The sequence below is a fragment of the Aquarana catesbeiana genome, linkage group LG08 (assembly GCF_042186555.1).
Source record: "Aquarana catesbeiana isolate 2022-GZ linkage group LG08, ASM4218655v1, whole genome shotgun sequence".
In the NCBI taxonomy this organism is placed as follows: Eukaryota; Metazoa; Chordata; class Amphibia; order Anura; family Ranidae; genus Aquarana; species Aquarana catesbeiana.
Window position 1 is genome coordinate 282,707,844 of NC_133331.1, and position 25,763 is coordinate 282,733,606.

A 25,763-nucleotide genomic window follows, 5' to 3' on the forward strand; every position below is an offset into this window, starting at 1 on the left:
AGTTGTGTAGTGATTTTACTCTCCCTAAAGGATATAGTGAAATTCAGATTCCAGGACAGCTTTGGAATCAGAAAAATTTGGGGCAAATGTGTTACACCCCCTACCAGGTAAATTATGTGCAAATGGTGCAATTGAGTATTCCTAGTAACATAAAAGACGTCACCTGGAGCGTCTTGATGATGAAACGCGTAGGGCGGTACCGTACGTCTTTGCATCACTTCTGGTCAGAGTGGCGGTTGTTTGTACACAGCGCCGGCACCATTTTTATTCCATCTCATTGCTGCATGTAAAATTTTGACTCCATGTGAGTATATATCTATACATTTTTATCATAAATAAAGTTTTTTAAAAACAATATCACGCTATGGGCATTCCTCTCTCCTGCATGTGACATCTTGGGAGAAAGCCAGCATTTGACTTGTAGACCATCGAGCAGGCTCCAGAGAGCTACACATTGGCTAAAACTGTGAATGCCAAATACCACTGAAGGGTAATGCTATCTGAGGAGTGCAATACATTACCAGCACGGATAAAGTCACCTGGCACTATTGTCAGCTGAGAGAAAAATCAGCACTAAATTTGACCAGTCTAAGAACACCGTTTAAAGCACAAAGTCACTTTAACCAATGAAGCTGTATATCATCTAAAACAGTTGGACTATTTATTTTACTCATTTTATTTTATTCATTTAAAATCCACTTGTTTATTACAGAATATTCATCATTTATATTTGTGTTCATGTTTATGGTTTTGACTTTGATACAGAGGATCAAACACACATGTTATCTGGGGTGCACTAAGATTTTTTTATTCTTGACATCATCCATTCACAGAGGGTGCAACACACCTAGTTCACTTTTCATGATTGTTTTATTTACTTTTTTTTTGTTTACATTTTTTTGTTTATATTTTTTTGGTTTCCAACAGAGAAATCACTTTGACACCCACCAGAAGGTGTAACACGCCATATCTATCCTGCTGTGTGTTTTTGCATCAGTTTATCGCACAAACTTTTATGTCACTAGGAATACTCAATTGCACCATTTGCACATAATGTACCTGTTTTTGTGACAGGCAGGGGGTGTAACACATTTGCACCAAATTTTTCTGATTCCAAAGCTGTCCTGCAATCTGAATTTCACTATATCCTTTAGGGAGAGTAAAATTACTACACAACTTTTTGGCCTAGCTGCCTACTCAATAAAGGCAGAGGGTATAACACCGTTCTCCACAGCTTCACTCTTTTTTATTTGGGTTATATATTTAATAATATATTTTTTTTCTTTGGTATTCTAATCATTTTGTGTAGGACTGGTGTCAAGCCAAGGGTGTAATAAACTGCCAAGCATTTTCTTTCACCATACACAATTAAGAGTGGAATAGCGCCATTTCTACACTTCATTATACAATCAGCGCAATCACTAGTTAAAATATAAATCAACATGTGAAAACAACTATTCCAAAATATTTCTGTGCCTAATCACCAAGGCAAACAAAACTGCCGCTCGCACTCTCAATTGTTTCCACTGTTACACCCTAAAATGTATATGTTCTACATTAATACAATGCGGCACAATTCCATCCATCACCATACTCTTCTTCATCAATGCACAAGTGAAAAAAGGTATCAATAAAATCAAACTAAAAATAAAGAAGATAAGTGTCTCTAATAATGTATATGTAACAATCAGTGCCACCGATCTGCTGAGGAAAACCAATCAGAGGTCGATACACGTGTAGAGGGGAGGAGCCGAACTTGTTGCATCACGCAGCCATGGTGGTGAGCGAGCGGACGCTATTGAATTGTATACATGCTGTTTTACTCTATTTTTCCCATAAGTGTGTTTTTTAGCGGGGTTTAATAAAGCTTTTAAATGGTGAGCACTATGTATTGTACGTTTATATTTGCATGCTATTGGAGCGATATCCCACAAGTGGAGGAGAGTCTAAGAAGCGGGGTTGTGAATAGTAGAGAGCTATTCCTCACTTATTGGAATCACTCGGGAGGCTGGTGAAGCAGCAAAGGGCTGATCATGAACAGCTAATCCACTAAGGATAAGAAAGGCCACAAAGGAGTGGAGTAAAAGATTTATTTCTAAGTCTATCTGACTCATTGTTGAGGTGAGCAGATATATTGGCTGGTGGAGGTGTACATAACTAAGCAATATCTATAGAAGAGCATGGTGGTGATTCATATCTACAGATGTTCACAGTTCAAGAATTTACACATATGTTTTCAATAGGACTATATTCAATGGCGTGTACTGTTTGATTTTAAGGACACAGATTTGCACATTTTTTGCAAGAGAGTAGCGCTGCAATATATATATATATATATATATATATATATATATCTCGAAGTGTCTCTAATAGCCTCTCAATTGAAATGTAAATATAAGATGTTCAAAAATTGTGACAAATCAGATTCTTCACAAAACCACCACCTCTGTAGGAGGTGCCCGCTCACCTCTGGAGTCACCACAGAGTCTCATTCACCTATCACCTATTTACACTCCTCCTGTGGGTATCTCAATAACACTCTTCCTCCTCCTGGATCCAACTCATGTGTTATGAGTGTACCCTTACGCTTGCTTCTCATCCAGTAGTACATAATGTGAGATAAAAAGGGAGAGAGCCATAGTGCTCTCTGTTTTGCAAACTTTTATTCTCCTTAAAAACAGGGATAAAACTCACTTGCATAGATAACATAAAAGCAGGCGTTACAAGATACTCAGCTCACTGCTGATACTCTGATTCCTGTTGTATGACATCACAGGCTCGGCTCCTCCCACCTATACGTGCTACGCCCTCCTATTGGGCTTCCTCAGTAGGCGGGGAGCCGATCTTTCTATTGGACTTTTATTGCTGTTTGTTTCCACGGTAACAATCATTTAAACCTGGACACGCCTTTACCAGCGAGCGTGCACGCCCACTAGCTCACTATAGTGATGACCTCCCCTGTCTCCTCCTTCCTCGTTGCTTTTACTCGGAAGCCACTTCTGCCCTACCTAGAACTAGAAGTCACATTCCTGTATGTGGGGGTCTTTGGATCCTTGAAGAGCCACCATCCAGAACAGGTAGTCCCTTCTACATCAGGGGGTTCCAGCCATGGGCTGGTTTCCTGGTTAGAACTCCATTAGGAAACATCTAGGTGTTGCCATGCCTTCGTCACTGAGGAGGAATGGGAGTCCTTTCCGTGAAAGGGGAGGTAGTTTGGTCCCTGCTCTGGATGGTGCCAAGAGTCTCAGCCTTGCTTGCACTGATTCATTTAAGGACAATGCCTTGGGAACCAGTTCTTGTCAACTGGTAACCTCTGCATGGAGAGGAGAGGTTAATGTACATAGGGATGCCTCATGTATGGCGAGAAATGAATGAATCATCACTGAAGGGGCCTGTGCCTCCCTGGATTGTCAGCAGGCAGAACACCCCAGTTTCCTGCTGCAGGTAGGTGGAAACTGACTGTCTTGATGACTTTGTGGGACCAGACTACTTGCGGATGGGCCTCTCTTCCCTGGCAGCCTATTAAGGTGGTTTCTTCAGATGCCCTACCTTGTTCTGTACCAAACAAGAAAAATGCTCTTAATGGTTCTAAGATTTCTGTACCTTGCTGCATGGCAGTCGGGGATTCGCTGGATCTGGGGAATTATAAGCTTTCTTCGACCTTAGCTCAAGGCTAGGGTGGATCTTCAGCAGAATTTTTCTGGTGTGTCTCTGCTACACCTTTTGTGTGCTATGAGGATGCTTTAACTTCATCCTCCGTCCTGTCTGTTGATTCTGTCTCACCAGTTTGAGGCTAAGGTCCCACCTTCACTTTTGCCTGCCCTTGTGGGGGATGCTACCGATGCATCCCACTCCTTCAATTACATTGACTTTGCAGAATCTGACCCCTCCCTGAGGACTCAAACCCACTTTACAACCCTGGTGGGCTGTGGTGCTTTGCTGATACAGGGCTTTCCCTGATATGTCTTGCCTAATGAGATTGGTTGTTGGGTCAGACAGCCTCTTAAGTCACTGGGTTTTGTCTTGTTGATCCTAGAGGATCAGTGGTGCAGTGGCCTTGGGCCTTTGTGTGTAGACCGTCTAGTCTTTCTCACCTGGATTTGCTTGATCCTAGGTTCATTCTTGGCCCCTGTGCTTTCTAGGGGTTGAGCCTATTTTCCATTGACCACATCATATTTTGGGTCTTCTCTTCACAGGAATTAGGTATGTTTTACCTGTTTTCAGTGGGTTGGGTTGAACACCTTCTCACTAGCTCAGGTTTGGTGCTCCTTTCTTGTGGAATCATTCCTTCTGGAGGGAACCTTTTTCGGTAAGTGGTCTCCAAACTTTCTAAACAAAGGGCCATTTTACTGACCCTCAGGCTTTAAGGGGGCCCAACTATGGCCAGAGGGAGTAGAAAGTGCCCCAGCATCAGGGAAGAAAACAATTTCCCATCATTGGTTTTAGCCAGAGGAATGTTACCCTATTGATGGTTGAAGGAATAGTTCCCCAAGGGCCAGGTAAGGGCAAGCAAAAGGCCACATTCAGCCCATGGGCCGCAATTTGGAGACCAATGTTATAGGTTTTAAGCATCAGACTGATTCTGCATGTCCTCCCCCTTGACAGGTTCCTCCATTGGTTGGGGGTTGGGCCTCATCTGGTCCAGATTTAGGTCTTGATTCTTCAGGTGGCTCCTGGAATGCAGGCAATCCCCAGTACCTTCCTTAGGTGATTGTTTTATTATTCACCCCATAGGGACTGCTTTTTGGACCTCTCGAAAATATCTGAATAACTGTGTCCCTCAATGGTCAAGCCATAAAATCCTGAGTTTGAGAGACCCACTTTTGTGTTTCTAATCATGCTTTTGTTATTGCTTTCTACAAACTGAGGCATGCTTTAGAAGGGGTTATCCTGGTGTTGGCCTACAATGTTCTTGTTTGCCACTATCCAATCTACTTCAAGGTGACCATATCTAAATTCCTGTGTCCCTTAATAGACCCCATGAAGAGGATTTTACAGTATTTTATTTTTTTTATTGTAAACTGATAACAAATAATGTTGCAAAGAACCTAATGTATCTTATTCAGGAAGAAAGCCTTATTGTGGTTAAAGTTGAAGATGAAGAAGAGCCATATGTGGAGGATGATTCATGTAAGGATGATGAATTCCCTCCAGAGATCAGCACAGGTGAGTAATAAACACTAAATCCAAAGAAGAGTCCCAGATTCTCCTTGTTCAGTCACTACAACAATCTCTTCTTCTCCCCCCTCCTCTGTCAGTAGACAGTAATGGGAAGACAGTATGTGCCCAGTGGGAGAGTCAGGAGCCATCAGCCTCTATTAGACTCCGGCTCTCCTCCTCACATCATGTCATTGTGTGTTACCAGCCAAGAGATCTCTATCTCCCCCCCCCCCATACATCACGGTACAGGGGGCTTCACTCTCATCTTTTTTTTTCACAGACCCCAGAGATACCAGAGAAATTCAGAGAGATGTCAGCAATGGGGGTGAGGAAGAAGCACATGTGAGGATTAATGAGCAGGACATTCCTATAGACATCAACACAAGTGAGTAATAAACACTAAATACAGATAAGGTTTGTCCTCCATACGAAGCTTGAAGTTAAATAACAGACATTCCCTGCTGTGATACTTACAAGCAAATTCCTAAAACGTCACTGAGGCTTTCTATAAAGACACTTACCTATTCTCAGGGGGTTTCAGTCCGGTCATGTGATCGGCTCCCAGGGCCCGGCTTCAAGAGAGAGGAGGGACAGCCGAAAAAAGATGCCCCATAGCAAGCCTATGTTTGACGTCACTGACCAGGCATTTCATCTGTTGTCAGTACTATCTCCTCTCCCCTGACGCCGGCTGCTGTGTGTAGACCACATGACTGGACCGGAGTGCCCTGAGAATAGGGAAGTATAAACGTCTTCCTTCTAAAGCAGGGGTCTCAAACTGGCAGCCCTCCAGCTGTTGCGAAACTTCAAGTCCCATGAGGCATTGCAAGTCAGACAATTACAAGCATGACTCCCACAGGCAGAGGGATGATGGGAATTGTAGTTTCGCAACAGCTGGAGGGCCGCCAGTTTGAGACCCCTGGGGTAGTTATATACGAGTTAGAAGGTGGATGGGAGCCGTTTTAGGCACAGCTGGTTCTAGGCCAGAATTTTTTTTTTTAACCACTTGCCTTCTGGGCACTCTTATCTCTTATCCCCCCCCCTCCTGTCCAGGCTAATTTTTAGCTTTTAGCTCTCTCACACTTTGAATGACAATTGCGCGGTCATGCAACATTGTACCCATATGAAATTTTTATTTTTTTTGAGACTGAAAGAGCTTTCTTTTGGTGGTATTTACTCATCATTGGGTTTTTTTTATTTTTAGCTAAACAAACCAAAAAATATGAAACATTTTGAAAAGGAAAAAAAATAACTTTTTTTTAGTTTGTTTTATAAAATTTTGCAAATAAGTAATTCTTCTCCTTCACTGATGTGCGCTGATGAGGCTGCATTAATGGGCACTGATAGGGCCTGATTATCTGTGTACATGTTCCCTGTCACACTTGCCGGTTACCGGCTCTCCTTTCCTCACGCTGTGACAGCACGTGAGTAAAGTACTGCCGATAACCGGTAAGTCTGTTTATGTTGTGATCAGCTGTGATTGGACACAGCTGATCACATAGTAAAGGGCCACTCTGATTCCCGCTTCACTGGGTTGGCTGGAGGACCAGTTCAGCAACATAAACAAGAATTGATGTGGTCTGAAGCACCATGGGCAACATGCCCCCATCCCTACACACACACACACACACACACACACACACACACACAAAAAGGTTCATTGGTCATGGGACTTTGTTTAAGGCAAATCTCATCAAAATCATAATATAATTGGTACACATTTAAAAAAGAAAGTATACGATTGCAAACAAGCAATAATCCACTTCCCCTCAGCGCTCAGGAATTGTCTAATATTCAAATGAAGTAAAATAGTTGATTAAACAAATAGCTGCTGCTATAAAAACAATTGTCATATAAATAAGGTGTTTAATGTCCAAGGACACTAGCGGCGCTGAAACAGGTAGGTGACTCAGTCCATATATTGAAACACCTTCAATCAATACTGCATCCTTCAAAGCAGAGCTGACACTGCTGGTAATTCACGTTAGGTTGATTAATCACATCCCCACACCTCGTAGGGCTTCTCGCCCTGAGGATATTAAACTCACCAGAAGGCAGAAGGGAATGCGCCTTGAGAATGTAATAATGATGATTTTAAAGACGCATATCCTCAAGGCGAGAAGCCCTATGAGGTGTGGTGATGTGATTAATTGGTATACATTATTTCAAATTTATTAATAGAATAAATGGAAATAATAGAGTCCTGAATACCTATGATAGCAAATTTCCTGTACAATGAATAAACACATTCAAATTCCAATGAGCTGATTCATAAGTGACATGATAACAATATGAATTGATATACGATCCTGGTATTCGTATACATGATGTTATTTTGCATATAGAGATACATGATTACATAACATATCAGCCAAAATTTCTTAACATCCTATAACTCATTTTGTGGATTCCTGTACACTTCATCAGGAGTTGATGCAAGAAAAATATATGTGGGAGTAAGTAGATCCCGAAGTGATAATATCATATAAAAAAAATAGATAACACCAGCGCAAAAAGCCACTATTCTCACAATGGCCCATGCCTCTTCTGGAGCTTCCAAAACGGCAGAGGTGAATTATAAACTGCTCACGAGATGGCACTATACTCCCATGGTGCTTCATAAGACCTTTCCTCAAACATCACCTCTGTGTTGGAGAGGGTGTGGTGAACGTGCATCACATGCTCATATATGGTGGTTTTGCCCTCTTATACGTCCTTATTGGCTGTCTATTCTTCATTGGAATAAAGAGATTCAGGGTACTGAGATTCCTAATGATCCATGGATTGTATTGCTACATTGTACAGACAAACCAGTGGTAACATATAAAAAATCTATAACACCACATCTCCTTAATGCTGCAAAAGCTCTTATCCCTCGACTTTGGAAACAACCAAACATACCTACCCTACGCCAATGGCTAGCGGAAGTAGATCGCTTGTACTGTATGGAAGATCTTACTCTCTCCCTTAGACAAAAATCTGACCTAGCGAAAAAAATATGGTTCCCCTGGTTTGCCTTTAAATATACATCTGCTTATGCGGAAATTATGTCCCCAACCAAATAATTTGTTTTTGGCTATTCTTATTGCATAATGGAGTTTGGACCGAGGCGGCCCCATTTTCCCTATAACCCAACCTCCCCCCCGTCCTCCCTTTTTTCCTTCTTTCTTTTTTCATTCTCACTCTAATTTCTTAAGGTAGTATGCTTATGTAATAGTTTTTCTCAGGGAAGATTTTGTCACTTACATGCGATACGTGGTATACGTAGGAAGGCCAGTATGGTGGCCTGAATTTATGGGAGGAGCCCGGGGGGTACTTAAGCAGCCCGCTCACCTGTGGTGCTTGTCGGTTTCCTGTGCGCGATATACGTCACTAGGCCGACTATTCGATATACCAGCGTCCGCAAGTTCTTGCCTCGCAAGTTCCCGTATTTTCGATATTCCGTACTCAAAACCTTCGAAGTCCGCGTTTTTCGTTCGTATTTTGTACCACGCGTCTGGCTTGGCTGTCGCAGGTAAGGTCCCGTCGGACTTTTCGTTTTCATATCATGTCACTAAACCGTGATTTCAAATTTTCGTTTCACTCGCATTTCACAAACTGCAATGTATATCGCTTGTACGTTCGATATGTTACCATTTCGACAGCACCGCGACACAGACGTCGCTTCATTTCTAGCATGTCGGTATTCAAAACGAAAAAAAAAAAAAAAAAAAAAAATATATATATGCGTCGGTAGACAGCCATAGCGAGTCGCAATTTGCAATTTATCAAGTCGGTTCGATACCAACCATTTCTCATTTCTGAAACATTTCTAAACTCATTTCTGACATTTCAAATCATTTCAAACATTTCTCATTTCGGTCACCTACCGCGCTCCGATTCGAATCCAGTCGCACCAAAAGATGCACCGATTCGTTCCGGTGTGCCCCAGTTATTACGGCCTCATTTCTATACATGCTCCAGAGTTACGTTATTGTCTGACATTAGTACCTCTGTCATGTTTATCATTTCATTTCCACGTATCACGTCCCGACACGAATCCAGTCGCATGCAAAATGCACCGATTCGTCTCGGCGTGCCCCAGGATTGGCCTCATTTCTATACATGCTCCAGAGTTACGTTTTCAGTCATTCATACCTCTGTCATGGTTATCATTTCATTTCCACCTATCACGTTCCGACATGAATCCAGTCGCATGGCAATGCACCGATTCGTCTCGGCGTGCCCCAGGATTGGCCTCATTTCTATACATGCTCCAGAGTTACGTTTTCAGTCATTCATACCTCTGTCATGGTTATCATTTCATTTCCACCTATCACGTTCCGACATGAATCCAGTCGCATGGCAATGCACCGATTCGTCTCGGCGTGCCCCAGGACTGGCCTCATTTCTATACATGCTCCAGAGTTACGTTTATCAGTAATTCGTACCTTCTGTCATGGTTATCATTTCATTTCCACCTATCACGTTCCGACATGAATCCAGTCGCATGGCAATGCATCGATTCGTCTCGGCGTGCCCCAGGACTGGCCTCATTTCTATACATGCTCCAGGGTTACGTTTATCAGTAATTCGTACCTTCTGTCATGGCTATCATTTCATTTCCACGTATCACGTTCACACATGAATCCAGTCGCATGGAAATGCACCGATTCATTATGGCGTACCCCAGGGCTCGGCCTCATTTCTGATACATGCTTCAAAGTCCGGATCATAGCTAATCGCAGACATCGGGGGATGGATCCATGTCTCTGCCATGCAGCTTACTACCATTTCACTCCCACAACGCATCACCGTTTCGGAACCAGTCGCATCTGACATGCACCGATTCTTTACGGAATGCCTCGCTGGTTCCAAACAGCATTTCATACCTATACCAGAGCTCGGTTGGTTGCCAGTCGCAAACACGGCACAACCAATTCAAGCCTCGGTCTAATAATCATTTCTCTCATTTCATTTCATACGGTGCTCCGATTCGAATCCAGATGCATCAAACAGGCACCAGATCGTCCCGCATGCACCAATGTTTTCACTTGCCTCATTTCAATACATGCTCCAGAGCCCGGTTCTCGGTCGAATCGATGACGACGACCAGGCCGGACCTCTGTCATGGAGTTCATTCATAATCAACGCAAACATTTCGAATCATTTCATTGTCATACAAATCGTTGCTTCAAAAAATCAGTTAGCAATCCCTTCACGAATTGTCACCTTTTCGTTTTTCTCAGGTCAGTCAAAGTTCAGTAGGTCCACCCTGCACCAGGTTGGACGATATCCCCCCAGGTAAAAAAAAAAAAAAAAAAAAAAAAAAAAAAAGGGGGAATGGGAGAATAAGTCGGGTAAGTATGACTCAGCGGATCAAAAAAAAAAAAAAAAACTTGAAATTCATCTCACCCCTAATAGGTTACAGTCAACCAGGAAATAAAAGCTCAAGAGAATCCTCACCAGAGCAACGATGTCTCAGACCGGCAGCGAAGACCTCACGGCCCCTCTGTCACCTTCTCCAGTCTCAGAAAGCGGCAGCGTGCAATCCCTTAGGGGATGGACTATCCCCAAACTGACGGCAGAGCTCAGACGCAGAGGTGTCCCCTTCCCCGCCACAGCAAGGAAAGGCGAGCTTTTCAAACTCCTCTTTCCCCCACCAGCAGCAGGACCCAGTACCCAACAGGCATCCCTTCAGTCGATATCATCGGCCATTTCACAGTTACACACGATGGTGTCATCTCTATCCGCCTCAGTGGCAGACGTCCAAACCAGGGTTGCACTTCTGGAGGCCCGACCGGCCACGGCTGTCCCCGACCCAACGGCAACTCAAAGCTTGACACCTCTTCCTGCAGGTACCTCAGGCTCGAGCCATATTGTCTACCCCTCCCACCTGGTCCCAACCAGTATCAGGAAGGACATCTTGGACGGCAAGGACGTCAACCTGGCCTCTCTCCTCATTTCCGTGCATGATTTGGCAGAAAATAAAGCCTACTCCTGGGGTGACATATCAGTGGTCCTTAAAGCCAAAGACCCCAGATTGAACCGCAAGCTAACAGTCTCAGAGTTTACCCTGGCCTTTGGCATGTTCAGAGATGTCCTGTGCTCAGCCACCCCTAGCAGGCGGGAAGAGCTGGACTTGTATCTCCATACTGTGGTAGACTTGGGCCACAAGTACGGAGGTTTTGCCTTTTACGACTACCATCGTTCCTTTTCAGCCAAGGCCGCGGCCAGACTCATACAGTTCCAGATCACGACAGATTGGAGTCTCATGGATACAGAGCTCTTCTGCCGCCACTTTGCCGGCTTACGCTCACCTCTGTGTGCGATTTGCCAGTCTTCCACCCACACTGCCACCTGGTGCGCCAATACGGCAACCAGACGGCCTTTCGAGTTTCCCTCTACCTCAGGTTCAGTACAGGGTCAGCCGATCCCTGAACCAACGCCTCAGGTGGACAAACTCGGACGCCCAGTCCGAACCGTGGGAGGGGCAGCCATCTGTAATAACTTTAATCAGGGGTCCTGCAACTTCAGTCAGTGCCGTCTACTTCACCTCTGCACCTTATGTCATAGAGCACACCCTAGGATTTTGTGCGAAGTCAAGCAACACAAGAAGGCGTGACTAAGCCGGATCAACCTCTTATGGTTAGGATGGTATCTCACTTCACATCCCACCCCTTCCCTGGCCACCTTCCTTATCCAAGGCTTCACAGCAGGCTTTCACACCGGCCTCATTTCACTACCCCACACTACCCACGAATGTGCCAATCTTCGTTCGGCAGCCATTGACGAACAAGCCATAGATCAGCTCTTACAGGCAGAGGTGGATCGAGGTTACGTGATAGGCCCTTTCAGTTGCCCCCCTTTCAACACATGGAGAGTCAGCCCTATTGGGCTTGTCAAGGGCAAGTTTTCAAATAAATTGCGTTTGGTGTACGACTTGTCTGCGCCTCATTCTTCCCACATACCCAGCCTCAATTCCCTGATCCCCTCCGAGGAGTTTTCCCTAAAATATTCTTCCGTGGACATGGCAATACAAGCGATCATCAAAGCAGGCACAGGCGCCTGGCTCTCCAAAGCCGACATCTCGGATGCCTTCAAGCTCCTGCCCATCCACCCATCCCTTTGGTGCTGGCATGGCATCAAGTGGAAGGAAGCATATTATTTTGCTACAAAGCTCACCTTCGGTTCGAAGAGTAGCCCGTGGCTCTTCGACACGTTCGCCCAGTCCCTCGGTTGGATACTATTACACAAGGGTCAATGCCATGAAGTCATCCATTATCTAGATGACTTCCTACTGATAGAACCACCCAGCAAGCCCCCAGGAGATCTCGACAAACTTAGGGTAATTTTTGGAAACCTCAATGTTCCTATTGCCGAGCACAAAGTCGATGGCCCAGCAAATAGCATCACTTTTCTCGGGGTCAGCTTGGATACCTGCGCAATGCAAGCCAGTCTCCCCCTCGACAAACTAACACGCATTAGGGCAGTCCTTCACGAGTTTACACACACCAAGGACTGTACCAAAAAACAGTTGCAGTCCCTCCTGGGCATGCTCAACTTCGCTATGCGAATTATTCCACAAGGCCGCACATTTGTATCACGCCTACTCAGATTTCTGTCGGAAACTCAAGACCCTGATCAGATTCTGAATTTAGACTCTGCAGCCATAGCGGACCTATCCATGTGGGAGGAATTCTTGTCCGCCTGGAATGGCATATCTCTATTCATACCTATAGTTTCGGTCCGTTCACCCCAGGTGGTAACGGACGCCGCAGCCTCCACAGGTTTCGCGGCAATTTTTGGCCATCATTGGTTTTCAGGACCCTGGCCCCAACAGATACTATTGATACCCGGCTTTTCCCAAACATCTGCCCTCTTTGAGCTTTACCCCATAGTGGCAGCCGCACAACTCTGGGGCCACCACTGGACAGGACAAACTGTAGTCTTTAGCACCGACAACCAGGCCACGGCAGACATCATCAACAAAGGCAGGTCCAAGTCCCTAGCAGTCATGTCCTTCCTGCGCAGGTTGGTACAACTGTCTTTACAACATCAGTTTAATATACACTGTGCATTTATTCCCGGCAGATACAACTCAGCAGCTGACGCATTGTCACGTTTCAATTATTCCTCCTTTTTCAAACAGGTTCCCGATGCCGATCCAATGTCGGCCCCTATCCCTGTCTGGTCACAACTGACCCTGGACTAGATCAACATTTACACGGAGCTACACAACTCATAAATCATTCCCTCTCCTACAACACACTTAAAGCCTACCAGACAGCTTGGAAGGCCTTTAACAAATTCCTCACGTCCTGCCGTAAAGGACCAACAGATATCAAGCAGGTACTGGCCTTCACTGCACACTGCCACACGCAGTTGGCCTTATCCTACAATACCATCCGGCTATACCTAGCCGGCATTCAACATTTTATGGCGCTTGAAGACCCCACGAAATCTTCACTATTCTCATCTCACGCTATACGAGCCGTTTTAAGGGGAATCCAGAAACAACAACCAGTCATCAGCACTAAGCGCTTGCCCATTACGGGACCCATCTTTAGGGACATGTCAACTATTCTGGCTACCTCGCCATTCGGTCTGCTCCGCAGCACGGTCTTACAAGCAGCGATATATCTAGCGTACTATGGGTTCATGCGCCCTGGCGAATTCACCTCTAACAAACCCACAGACCGAGTACTATGCAGACGACACTTACTTAGATACCAAGACCACTTCATCCTGCACCTCGAGGTCTCTAAAACCCAGCAAACGGGCTCAGGAGCGAACATTCACCTCTTCAAAACCGACAACAGCTGGTGTCCAGTCGCCGTACTCAACCGGCTCCTGTCACTCCTGCCTGAACAACCAGACAGCAGTCCCCTTCTACCGTTCCCAGTTAAACCCTTAAACGCCTCTCAGTTTGTGGAACACATAAGAATACTTCTCCGCAATCTTCATCTTAACCCTAGTCAGTATTCCGGACACTCGTTTCGCATCGGAGCAGCCTCCGCGGCATCCCGCCACGGGGTTCCGGACCACATCATCAAAAGACTGGGCAGGTGGAAGTCAGCCTGCTTCGCCCGGTATATCCCCAACCCACAAACAGAGATGGCACAGGCATTCTCCAAATTGGCTCAATGAATAATTGAAAATCAATAAATCATAACCCTACCTGAATGTTTTTGCCCCCTTATTTTGGCATACCGGCCATTAGACCAAGGCACACTTTCAGGTCCATTTCATAAGCTAAGTCCACACTTTCAGGTCCATTTCCGATGCTAAGTCCTATCTTTACTATAAGTGGTATCCATGTACATACCGGACATAGGGCTCCAACCATAAGTAGGAAGGCCAGTATGGTGGCCTGAATTTATGGGAGGAGCCCGGGGGGTACTTAAGCAGCCCGCTCACCTGTGGTGCTTGTCGGTTTCCTGTGCGCGATACCCACCCTCCCATCCCCATTTCACAGCATTTCTCAAACTATTCATTTCATTCATTTCTCTTACAGAATAATCATTTCTTAAACCAGGGTATGCCCCCTTATTTTGGCATACCGGCCATTAGACCAAGGCACACTTTCAGGTCCATTTCATAAGCTAAGTCCACACTTTCAGGTCCATTTCCGATGCTAAGTCCTATCTTTACTATAAGTGGTATCCATGTACATACCGGACATAGGGCTCCAACCATAAATGCTTTTTATGCTGACCAGTTGATAAACATTGAGTGTCTCAGATCTGGATTTGTGTTACAGACAATACGTAATTATCCATGTACCTTTATATATTTTCACTTTTGGCTAACTAATAGTTTACCACAATGTTTAAGTGTATTGTTCTTCTCTGAACTGTATATGACTCTTTTTATATTATATTCTTTCAATAACAACTAATTAAACAAAAAAAGATAGATAAAAAGTAAATAGCTCCCCCAAAGTAAAGGGGGGGGGGGGGGTTGAAGGTGAAAAGCCTTGTTACTTGTCAGCAACACTGCACAATCTTGCACATGTGCATTGCGGAAGCCGGCTGGAATTCCTCAGGAAGTCACAGCCAGCTCCCAAATCCAAGATGGCGGCACCAGGGACCAACAGCATTCAGAAGAATCAGCTGTGGAAAGACAACGCTGAACTCCAGGAACTGGTAGCTGCCTGTTTTGTAGGCCCGCAGTAACAGTATTTGTAGCTGCTGACTTGTTATTTTTCTAAAAGGCTGGGGTTCCTCTTTAATATTCATGATCGATAATAAAAGCCATTTTAATCTACCTAACAGTATAATATTTAAGGGTTCTATAACGGTTCCTATTTACCTTGCTCTTATTTCTAATAGATGGACAACATATCTGGAACGACATGGAAGAACTTCTCATAAAGTACATCTCACCCAGTTCTCCAAGAGAAAACCCCATTATCCCAAATCTCCATCCAGCCCTTCCCAGTATTGCTTTGTTCTCCGATCCCTCTAAACCTGGAGGGAGTTTTTATGACCCCTCACCTCCCATCACTCATCACACAGATAACAGAGTGTGTTATGTTTGTGGGAAATTTTTTACCAGTACTGAAATGCTCACCGTACACCAAAGATCTTACACAGGGGAGAAGCCATGTTCAGTGTGTGGGAAATGTTTTCTTCGGAAATTGTGCTTCATGAATCAAGAAAGAAGTCACACAGAAGAGAAGCCATATGTGTGTTCGGAATGCGGGAAATGTTTCAGCCAGAAGTCAAACCTTACCTTCCATCAACGGATTCACACGGGCGAAAAGCCATTTTCTTGTGCTCAGTGTGGTAAATGTTTTAGCGTAAATGCCCGTCTTCTCCAACATCAAAGAACTCACACCGGGGTAAAGCCATATTCATGTTCGGAGTGCAGGAAATGTTTTACTGAGAGTTCAGCACTTGCAAAGCACAAGAGAATTCACACCGGGGAGAAGCCGTATTCATGTTCAGAGTGTGGGAAATGTTTTACTCAGGGATGTCATCTTGAGTTACACAAGAGAACTCACACCGGGCAGAAGCCCTATTCATGTTCAGAGTGTGGAAAATGTTTTACTACGAGTTCAGCTCTTGCTAATCACAGAAGAACTCACACAGGGGAGAAGCCGTATTCATGTTCAGATTGCGAGAAATGTTTTACCCGGAAAAAAAATCTTCTGTTACATCAGAGAGTTCACACTGGGTAAATGTCATATTCATGTTGAAAGAGCACTTTTGAAACAATGCGTCGTCATGAACCCCCTGTGCAGGAAATGTCCTTGCAGCACAAACATTGAACCATAGGTACATTCTCGATGAATTAAATTTTTTTCAGAGATTCTTCTCTTGCATCACAGCCCGTAGATTTCCAGAAAGGAAGGAAGCCAACACTATGCAGTTTGCTTTTGCCTATTTGTCACTATGAACAATACCAGTATGGCGTTATTCCTTTCAGTGTCTCTTTTCATTCTATTTTAACTATTTATTTTAGGTTTATACAGTTGGTGTCATAGGTACATGGCTAGTTTAAAAAAAATATGTTACAAAAAAATCGCACTCCTTTCTTCAGAAAACATGAGCTGGTTGGCAGGAAGACAAGATCTCCTATAAAGTGTGGCCTGATTTTATTTTTAGGGGCAACCAAAATGTAATTAGTAGGTTGCATTGATGGGACTTTGATTGGTATAGGATTTGGCACAGGAGGTTTACTGGGTGGGTTAGAACAGTGCTTTTTAACCGGTATGAGAGAGTCTTCAGGGGTGCCGTGATAACAGCCCAGTCTGAGTGTGATCCTGTGTTAAATCCTGTGCCGAGAAAGAGCACAGCCTGCACCTCCAAAAAATTTGTGAGGGCTGCCTGCCCGTGTCCTACCTGCCGTGTCCTACCAACCGATGATGTGATTGGTTGCTAAGGACATGTCAATTGGCCTACACAGCTTTTTGTTTTGCCGGCAACAGTACAGATAGCAGCTGGGAGGAGGTGTTTGCTATGCTCTCTCACCTCTCTCTGCACAGGAGTTAACACAGGATTTCTTTGTAATCAGACTGTACAGGGGTTGATTACCTCTCTCTTACCTTCCCCCCACACTGCTAATCAAACTCTGTAGAGTTGGATCTAAGAGCAATCCTGTGTACTCCTGTATACAGACCGGAAGGAGAGGAGCTAGGTGGGGGAGAGCACAGCCAACACCATCTCTTGGTTCTCTCTTCCTAGGAGGGGGTATTTTGTACTGGGGGGGGTTGCGCTAGGAGGGGTGATTGATTTGGAGAGGATTGGGGGGGGCTAGAAGTTGGGGATTTGGAGGGAGACATTTTACAACCTACAGATCACTCTGCCTCATAGACTACATTTTAGAGATTTTTTGCACCAGTAACACGTCAACAACACATAAAAATCATGGCAGCACCTTTTTGCTTGTTTCAAACTCACAGAGCAGCCCATTTAAAAAAAGCGTCTCGCGGTAACACGCAAGCTCGGATGCACCTACTGGTGTGAACAAGCCCTTAGACTGGTGTGCCCTGGAATTGTGCGCAATTCTAAAGGGTGCCTCGACTGGAAGAAGGTTGAAAGACACTGGGTTAGAGTCACAGAATGGTTAAAATGGGTTAGTGTTATGGTTACAAAAAGGTTCAAGTCTACAGGGAAGGGTAATATTAGGATTACAGGGAGTGTTAGAGATAAAGGTAGGTTTAGTATGAGAATTAGGGTTTCAGAGAGGGTTAGAATCATGATTAAGTGTACAAGAAGGGTTAACGTGTTTGGGTTACAGAATAGGTGTGAGGATTAAGAATAAAGATAGAGTTACAGGGAAAGTGCATTGGTAGGGATAGAGTTATAAGAATGGTTTGTGTAAGGATTAAGATTACAGGAGGGCTAGTGTTTGGGTTGTAGCTAGGGTTAGTATGAGTGTTAGGGTCACATGGAGGGTTAATGAGACGAGGCATTTAAAGCCAAACTCATAGAACTAGAAGAAATCTGACCTTGCAATGGGGCCCCTCATGCTGCAATGGTTAAATGCTCATTATGTCTAGGGATGCAGGAACAGGCAGGAATATTCACCCCATTCTCCACTCCAGCCAGCTCCAGCACTGTCCCATTCTTTCTGAAGCTCCGGTCTCTGGGCGATTCCACAGAAAAATTGTAAGCCAGCCCCCATATAACCCCTCCTCTACTGAGCATATCTCAGTTTTTTGCTAGTTTCCTAGAAAATCGGATGCCTTTTCTTCAGCCTAGCTTTGGAGGCCGTGACTGGGTGCTGCATTATGGCATTTTTCAGACAGGAGTTGATTGTGTTAGCTGCCAAGCACCTTCAGAGAACAGAGTTGTAGCACAGCCCCAAATGTGGCCTTTCTCTGAAGACTTACTTTGTGAGTAAGGCTGTTTGGCTAAAGCACTGTTTGCACTGTTGGGTACCTTTTCAAATTTACAACCATCACTGTTTTTTACCATTGTAAGGGTTAAGGCTCAGGGGCTGAGTACTGATGTCATCCACTGGGTGGTGCTCAATGTGCTCTTCCCTCCAATCAACATAGATGAAGCACCATCCCGCTGCTGCTCCTGCTTCTGAAGCACCACATGGATCTTGGGTCTCCAAACTGTTTACACCACCTGCCCTTTGTGACCTGGTAACCTGAAGCCCTCATTATCACCAGCTGTTCAGAACTGTGATTAACTAGGGCCTTGTCTTATATTGGGCCTGCAATATTGCTGTGCAGATGAAGTATATCTGTGCTAAGACAAAGAGGACAGTCCTGGTTCCACAGGTGACCCCAGCCCATAATTTTTTCGTGGTTCTGGGTGCATTTATTCGTTATCCTAAGAAGGCACTGGCACCTGTAATCTGAAACCCCTATTTTTTAAAGGTTATCATCAGTTTCTTCTTGAGCTCCCCCAAGTCCATAGGAACCTCCATATCCAAATCAGACTTCTTAACTGTTTGTGCTCAGCTCCTGGGGCACCCAGGAAGCTCTAAGCGCACTTCAACATCACCTACTACAGAATACTACAGTCTTTGGATCAATCTAAACCTGTGTCCATCTCTTCCAATGGCCGCGCTCTGAAGAGAATGTTTTTGAGGCACTGCAGTCTCCTGTCTTTGCCAAGGGGTGTATTTAAACCTTATTAATGCACTGCATACTACTCTGCAAATGAAGGGTGAGCCTAGTATGCCAGGCCTGGAGCCTTTTAGAGTTTCTGTAGCTGTAAAGACCTCTCCACTGCTGCTGTTTGAGACATGTGGATTACTCTCTGGTACCTGTTACCCCTCAGGATCCCTCCCCTCCAGAGTGACTCCATCACCTACCTGGTTGACGACTGGTATTACTCCTGGCTGTTCACTGCCTTTATAAGGACCTGGCTCCTCAGTATCCTTTGGAGGTACCTGCTATTTAGAAGAGTGTTGGGTCTTGTGTATGCCTGAGGGTCTTTTTATGGTATCCTTATTGTGGGATACTCAGCCTGCCTCCACTGAAGAGGGTCACTTCTAGGACATTTGTAGTCAGAACACTTCTATAGGGCCTAATTCCTGCAGGTTTTGACTGGGTAAGGCCTTGCAGGTGTCTATCATTGATGGTTATCTGTAACTGGTGGCTGAGGTTGTTTAGCTTAAACTTGCACTAAAAGGTCTACACCATGTGTGTCATTGAACCCTTCACTTACAGTCAGTAAATACCCCCTACTTCAGCCATCAGAGGTCTGTAGGATGTGGGGGAAAACACTCTTTTGGCATTGTCTTGTTTTTGCTTGTTGGCCCTTGTTCCATCTCAGACATTCTCTCCATTGCTGGGGGCCTGGTCTCTGAGTGAGACATCAAGATAGTGTCTATGGACAAGAAGTCCCTGAAATCTCCCATCAGCATCTTGCAGTGAAGAGGGTGGTCTTTCTCCTTACTTCAGAAAACCCACTTACCAGGCTATCCCCATGCCCAGGGCTTCAGTCTTGTTTCTGTGAACTGAAGGTTACCTCATCAGGGAATTCTGCCATGATTTGACTTCCTCAGTTGGACTGCATTGGACCTAGGACCTTCACCTCTAGGAAGGTTTGGCAATTCTTCCTGTAATATGACAGGTGGCCTGGTCTTTACACTGGATGACTTTGAGAGTACTGCTTTAGACCACCTTGCCTTCCATGGAGGCAGTGCATTGGCATCTGGCTCTCCTGAATTAGTGGTCTCTGAGGTTTAGTCAGCTGGATGCTCCACATCTCCTGCAAGGCAGGCAAAAATTATTGCTGGAGGGCTCTGTGCTCCCCTGGATTGTAGGCTGGCAGAACATGCTGAGATCTTGCTGAAGATACACCCCTATCGGGGATTGAGTACATCCAGAGACACCTCCCAATCCCTTCTTATGGGTCTAGGAAAAGACATGCATATATAGGAGTGCCAGACCAAAAGATAAGAGTCCAAATGTATTTATTGATGTTCTGGTAAAAGACAGCCAACGTGTTTCTGGGTTTTGGCTGTCTTTTACCACAACGTCAATAAATGAATTTGGACTTTTATCTTTTGGTCTGGTGCTCCTCCCATATATGACATCTTTTCCTAGTAACCTGCTGGAGTATCCACAGTAAGGTAGCCTTGCCTGTTCTGAGCAGCCTAACCTGAGCCATTGGGTTTTTCAAATGTTTTTTGCCCCCTAACTGCCCTACTTAAATAGCATAAAAAATTCCCAGCTCCTCTTGGATGCCCTTTTGTTCATTGGAGCCTTCTTATGGGTCTGTCAGTAGCTGTTGCCCACCCCTTATTTGGACTGCTTTTGGATAGGCTGACTGTTGCTGAATTCCTGTGTCCCTCAATGGATGAGAACTAAGATACAGTTTTTGTACTAACCATAAAATCTCTTTGTTATAGTCTATTAAGAGACACAGGGCCCACCCCTCTGTGCTTTTCCTTGCCCTTGGTACTGCTTTTACACAAACCTGAGGCATGATAGGTGGCAGCGTAACCTGAGTGTTTTTAAATTTCTCTTTACCTTAACAGACTCAAATCCATTTTACAATAAGTACAAAAATCGTATGTTTCCTTTTAGGTCTGCATAGTTTCTGGTCTAATAAGCAGACCTGATGTGGATATTTGCCAGCATATCTGCACTATATCATCAGGAAATTCCACTGTGATTTGGCTTCCTGACTTTTACTTCATTGGACATCTGTTCTGGAACCTTCATGTCTGGGAAAGTTTGGCAGTCCTTCCTGTGATAGGACAGGTGACCTCCCACAACATTTGTCCACTTTGCTGATGAACCAGTGCCCTGTCTCCTCCAGGGGTTGAGCAGCCCATGTCCAATAAGGAGACCCAACACACATCCTCTTAGGGATCCCTGAATCCTGGGCTCAATCCATTATGCAACATTTTCTCTTCTCTTGTTGGTTTTTGGCCCTTGGTCCCTCTTAGTCACCCTCTCCATTGCTGGGGGCCTGGGCTCTGGGTAACACATCAAGATAGTTTCTTTGAACCAGGAAGTCCCTGAAATCTCCCATCAGCATCTTCCAGAGAATAGAGTGGCCTCTTTCCTAACATCAGACATACCTAACTTACCAAGCTATCCCCATGCCCAGGGCTTCAGTTTTGTTTCCTAGAACTGAAGGTTACCACCTCACCTGAATAGTCCATCGTGATTTGGTTTCTTGAATTGGACTCTATTTGACATCACCTAGATGGGACTGTTATGGAAATGATTAAGAGCTCCAATCGAGCTCAAGGTTATCTGCTGCTGTCTCTAATTGGAAAGTGTGGCTATGCATGCATATAAAAGTAAACACGCTGAGACACGCTCAGCACCGTTACTTCTTACACTTCTAATTTATTCAAGGCGGTGCTAATGTTTTATACACAAAAATACGTCATTGCTATGTTAGCCTAATAGGTACATCTCATTGGTTAAGATAGAAAAGAAAATGGAGAATCTTCATAACGAGGTTTGGCTGTCCTTGGTTTTATCTTCAGTTCCGCGTTCTTCTGATGTGTGGGATGTAGGGGGTACCCGCCATCTTGAGAAAAATATAGGAACAGAGCAAACCTGTATACTTATATAATGAGTAAGGAGAAAAATATGTATGCACATAAGAAAATAGACATTTTCAGATTATTATTATTATTATTATTTACATCACATTCCTTCACAGGACCTTCATGTCTGGGAAAGTTTGGCTGTCCTTTATGTGATAGGACTGGTGGCCTCTCACAACATTTGCCCATTTCGCAGATGAACCAGTACCCTGACTGGTTCCTCTAGGGGTTGAGCAACCAAAGTCCAATAAGCAAGCTCAACACATCCTCCTTGAGACCCCTCAACCCTGGGCTCTAACCATTCTGAACCATTTTCTCTTTTCGCTTGCTGGCCCTTGGTCCCTCTTAGCCACTCTCTCCATTGCTGGGGGCCTGGGCTCTGGGTGAGACATCAAAATAGTTTCCATGGACCAAAAAGTCCCTGGAAACTTCCACTAGTGTCTTCCAGTGAATAGGATGGTCTCTTTCCTAACTTCAGACATACAGTACCCCACTTATTGGGCTATCCCCATGGCCGGGGCTTCAGTTTTGTTTTCTAGAACCTTACCACCTCACCTGGAAAGCTCACCATGATTTGACTTCCTGAGTTGGACTTTGGGGACAGGTCTGATCACCTAGTTGTTCTGGGACCTTCACGTCTGGGAAAATTTGGCACTCTTTCCTGTGATAGGACAGGTGGTCTCCCGCAACATTTGTCCACCTTGCTGCTGAACCAGTGCCCTGACTGTTTCCACCAAGAGTTGAGCAGCCCAAGTCCAATAAGCAGACCCAAAACACATCCTCCTTAGAATCCCTTAAACCTGCGTTCAACCCATTCAGCACCAATTTAATAGATTGTCTAGCATTATTTCACACATGAAACATTGTATGAGGCTTGAAAGTGGAAGAAAAACTTACAAAAGGTATACACACAGCCAAAGCAATACTAGTTTTAATGGGAATCCCATTTATAGCACTGATAATTTGAAGCTGCACATTGTGGAAATCGCAAGGCGTACCAGCACAGCGCCATTCTCTGTCAAGGAGTGTTTCTGGTGCCAGGGGAGGATAGTGATGATAAGGAGAAGGAGGGCAGCTACTCGGGGGTCAAATAGGTCCATCTGTATCCAGCCTGACCTCATTTATATTCTATGGTAAAAAAAATATGAAATTTGAACTTAACTAATTTTCCTTGATATATATTTAGGAACTGGGTGACATGAGATCACGGTTTGGTACCGCATTCCATTTATACAAAAAGAAAAGAGGAAGGGGCAAGCAGGACTTTTAAGGTACCAAGGATTGAAGTAAACAATAAATTTAGAAAAAATATAAATTTTATTTAAAGCGGGGGTCCACCCACACCGCCAAAAAAAAAAATATTAAAAGCCAGCAGCTACAAATACTGCAGCTGCTGACTTTTAATACATGGCCACTTACCTGTCCCAGGGTCCAGCGATGTCGGCAGGCGACGCCGAGAACCCGCTCGGTTCTCGGCAGCTGCTGCCGCCATCCTAGGTGAGGGAATCAGGAAGTGAAGCGTTGCGGCTTCACTTCCCGGTTCCCTACTGTGCATGCACGAGTCGCGCTGCGCGTCCCAAGTGGTCCCCGCTCTCTCCTGGGAGCTGTGTGTTCCCAGGAGACAGCGCGGTGGGGACGGTAAGAAGCGTAGACTCCCATGGGAGTCTATGCCGGAAGTGGGTGCAGATACCTGTCTTAGACAGGTATCTGCACCCCCCTCCCCCCTGAAAGGTGCCAAATGTGACACCGGAGGGGGGGAGGGTTCCGAAAAGCGGAAGTTCCATTTTTGTGTGGAACTCCGCTTTAAACAATTCTTTAAAATCACAATAAACATTTTCAAGGATCTCGTATCAATTCTTTTTACATGTACAACCACTTCTTACTCTACATGTTTCGCTCAGATGAGCTTCCTCAGGAGTTTTTGGAAGTGTCACATGAAGTAAAATATACTGTAAGAGAAACAACAATTGTAAATGATTATGCTTGAAAAAAATTTTTCTAAATTTATTGTTTACTTCAATCCTTGGTACCTTAAAAGTCCCGCCTGCCCCTTCCTCTTTTCTAATTTCCCTTGATAGGTACATGCATGTTGTCAATTAGATCGCAAGCTCTAGGAAACAGGGTTGATGGTTTGTACTGTGAACAGGAACATGTTGCACAATCTGTAATGTTCTAGCAATCATCCCAAAGCATGTCAATTAAATTGCAAGCTCTTAGGGACAAGGCTGATTTATATGTGATCAGGAACATGCTGCCAAATCGGTAATTGCCCAGCAATCATCTTACAGAGAGTTGTTAATTAGATTGCCAGCTCGCGGGGCCAGTGTTAATTTATACAGTGATAAGGAACATGTTTTCAAATCAGTAGTGGGAACAGGGCCGATGGTTTGTACAGTGATCAGGGACATGCTGCCAAATTAGTAATGGTCCAGCTATCATATAGCAAAGCCTTCTTGTCAAATTGGATTGCAAGCTCTTGGGGACAGGGCTGATTTATACGGCGATCAGGTACATGCTGTCAGATCAATAATATCCCAGCAATCATCTTACAGTGCCTTACCAGATGGATTGCAAGCTCTTGGGGACAGGGCTAATTTATACAGCAATCAGGAAGGCTGCCATATTACTAATGGCCCAACAGTTATCTCACAGCTCACTGTCAATTGGATTGCAAGCTCCTTGTGACAAAACTGATTTATACAGAAATTGGGAAGGCTGCCATATTAGTAATGGTACAACAATCATCTCACAGATTACTGTCAATTAGATTGCAAGCTCTGCGGGATAGAACTGATTTATACAGAGTTCAGGAACATGCTGTCAGATCAATACTGTCCCAGCAATCATCTCACAGTGCCTTATCAATTGTATTGCAAGCTCCTGGGGACAGGGATGATTTATACAGCAATTGGGAAGGCTGCCATATTAGTAATGGTACAACAATCATCTCACAGCTCACTGTCAAATAAATTGCAAGCTCTTGGGGACAGAACTGATTTATAAAGTGTTCAGGAACATACTGTCAGATCAATAGTGGGCCAGCAATCATCTCAGCTCATTATCAATGAGATTGCAAGCTCTTGGGCCACTACTGATTTTGCAGCACGTTCCTAATCCCTGTATAAATCAGTTTTGTCTCCAGCAAAAATCTCAAAGTGTGTTGACAATTGGATTGCAAGCTCTTGGGGACAGGGCTGATTTATACAGTGGTCAGAAACATGCTAACAGAATAGTAATGGGAACAGGGGCTCCAGTTTGTACAGCGTTCAGGAAGGCTGGAATATTCATAACAGTTCGGGCAAACATCTCACAGTGTGCTGCTGATTGCAAGCTCCTGGGGACAGACTCATTCATATTAAATCTCACAGCTCTGTTTACGTTTTCTGACATCTGTTCAGTCCATGGACACAGGGGCAGCACCATGGTTAATTAGTTCACTCTCTCGCTTTGTAGCCCTGGGTTCCAGTCACAACCACATAACACCTCTTGTTCCTTGATGTGATCTAAACAAATTGGCGTAAGTGCCATGGATGCGGGCACCTCCATTTTTTTCATATAGTGCCTCTGTATACAATTATTAATTACAAAATGGTAATGGCGAGGGAGCCATTCTGCGTTTTACACTCACAAAAAATACAGAAATT

The 25,763-nt window shown here is 44.6% G+C and overlaps 1 protein-coding gene across 1 annotated transcript in view; it reads left to right on the forward strand.

The window, feature by feature from the left end:
• The window catches only part of LOC141106758 (uncharacterized), a 217,646-nt gene that overhangs the window by 90,058 nt on the left and 101,825 nt on the right, over positions 1-25,763 (forward strand). The window contains 4 exon segments of the mRNA XM_073597685.1: positions 5,067-5,166; positions 5,441-5,545; positions 15,471-16,334; positions 18,146-18,254. Of these exon segments, the coding sequence (XP_073453786.1) occupies positions 5,067-5,166; positions 5,441-5,545; positions 15,471-16,334; positions 18,146-18,254 (1,178 nt within the window).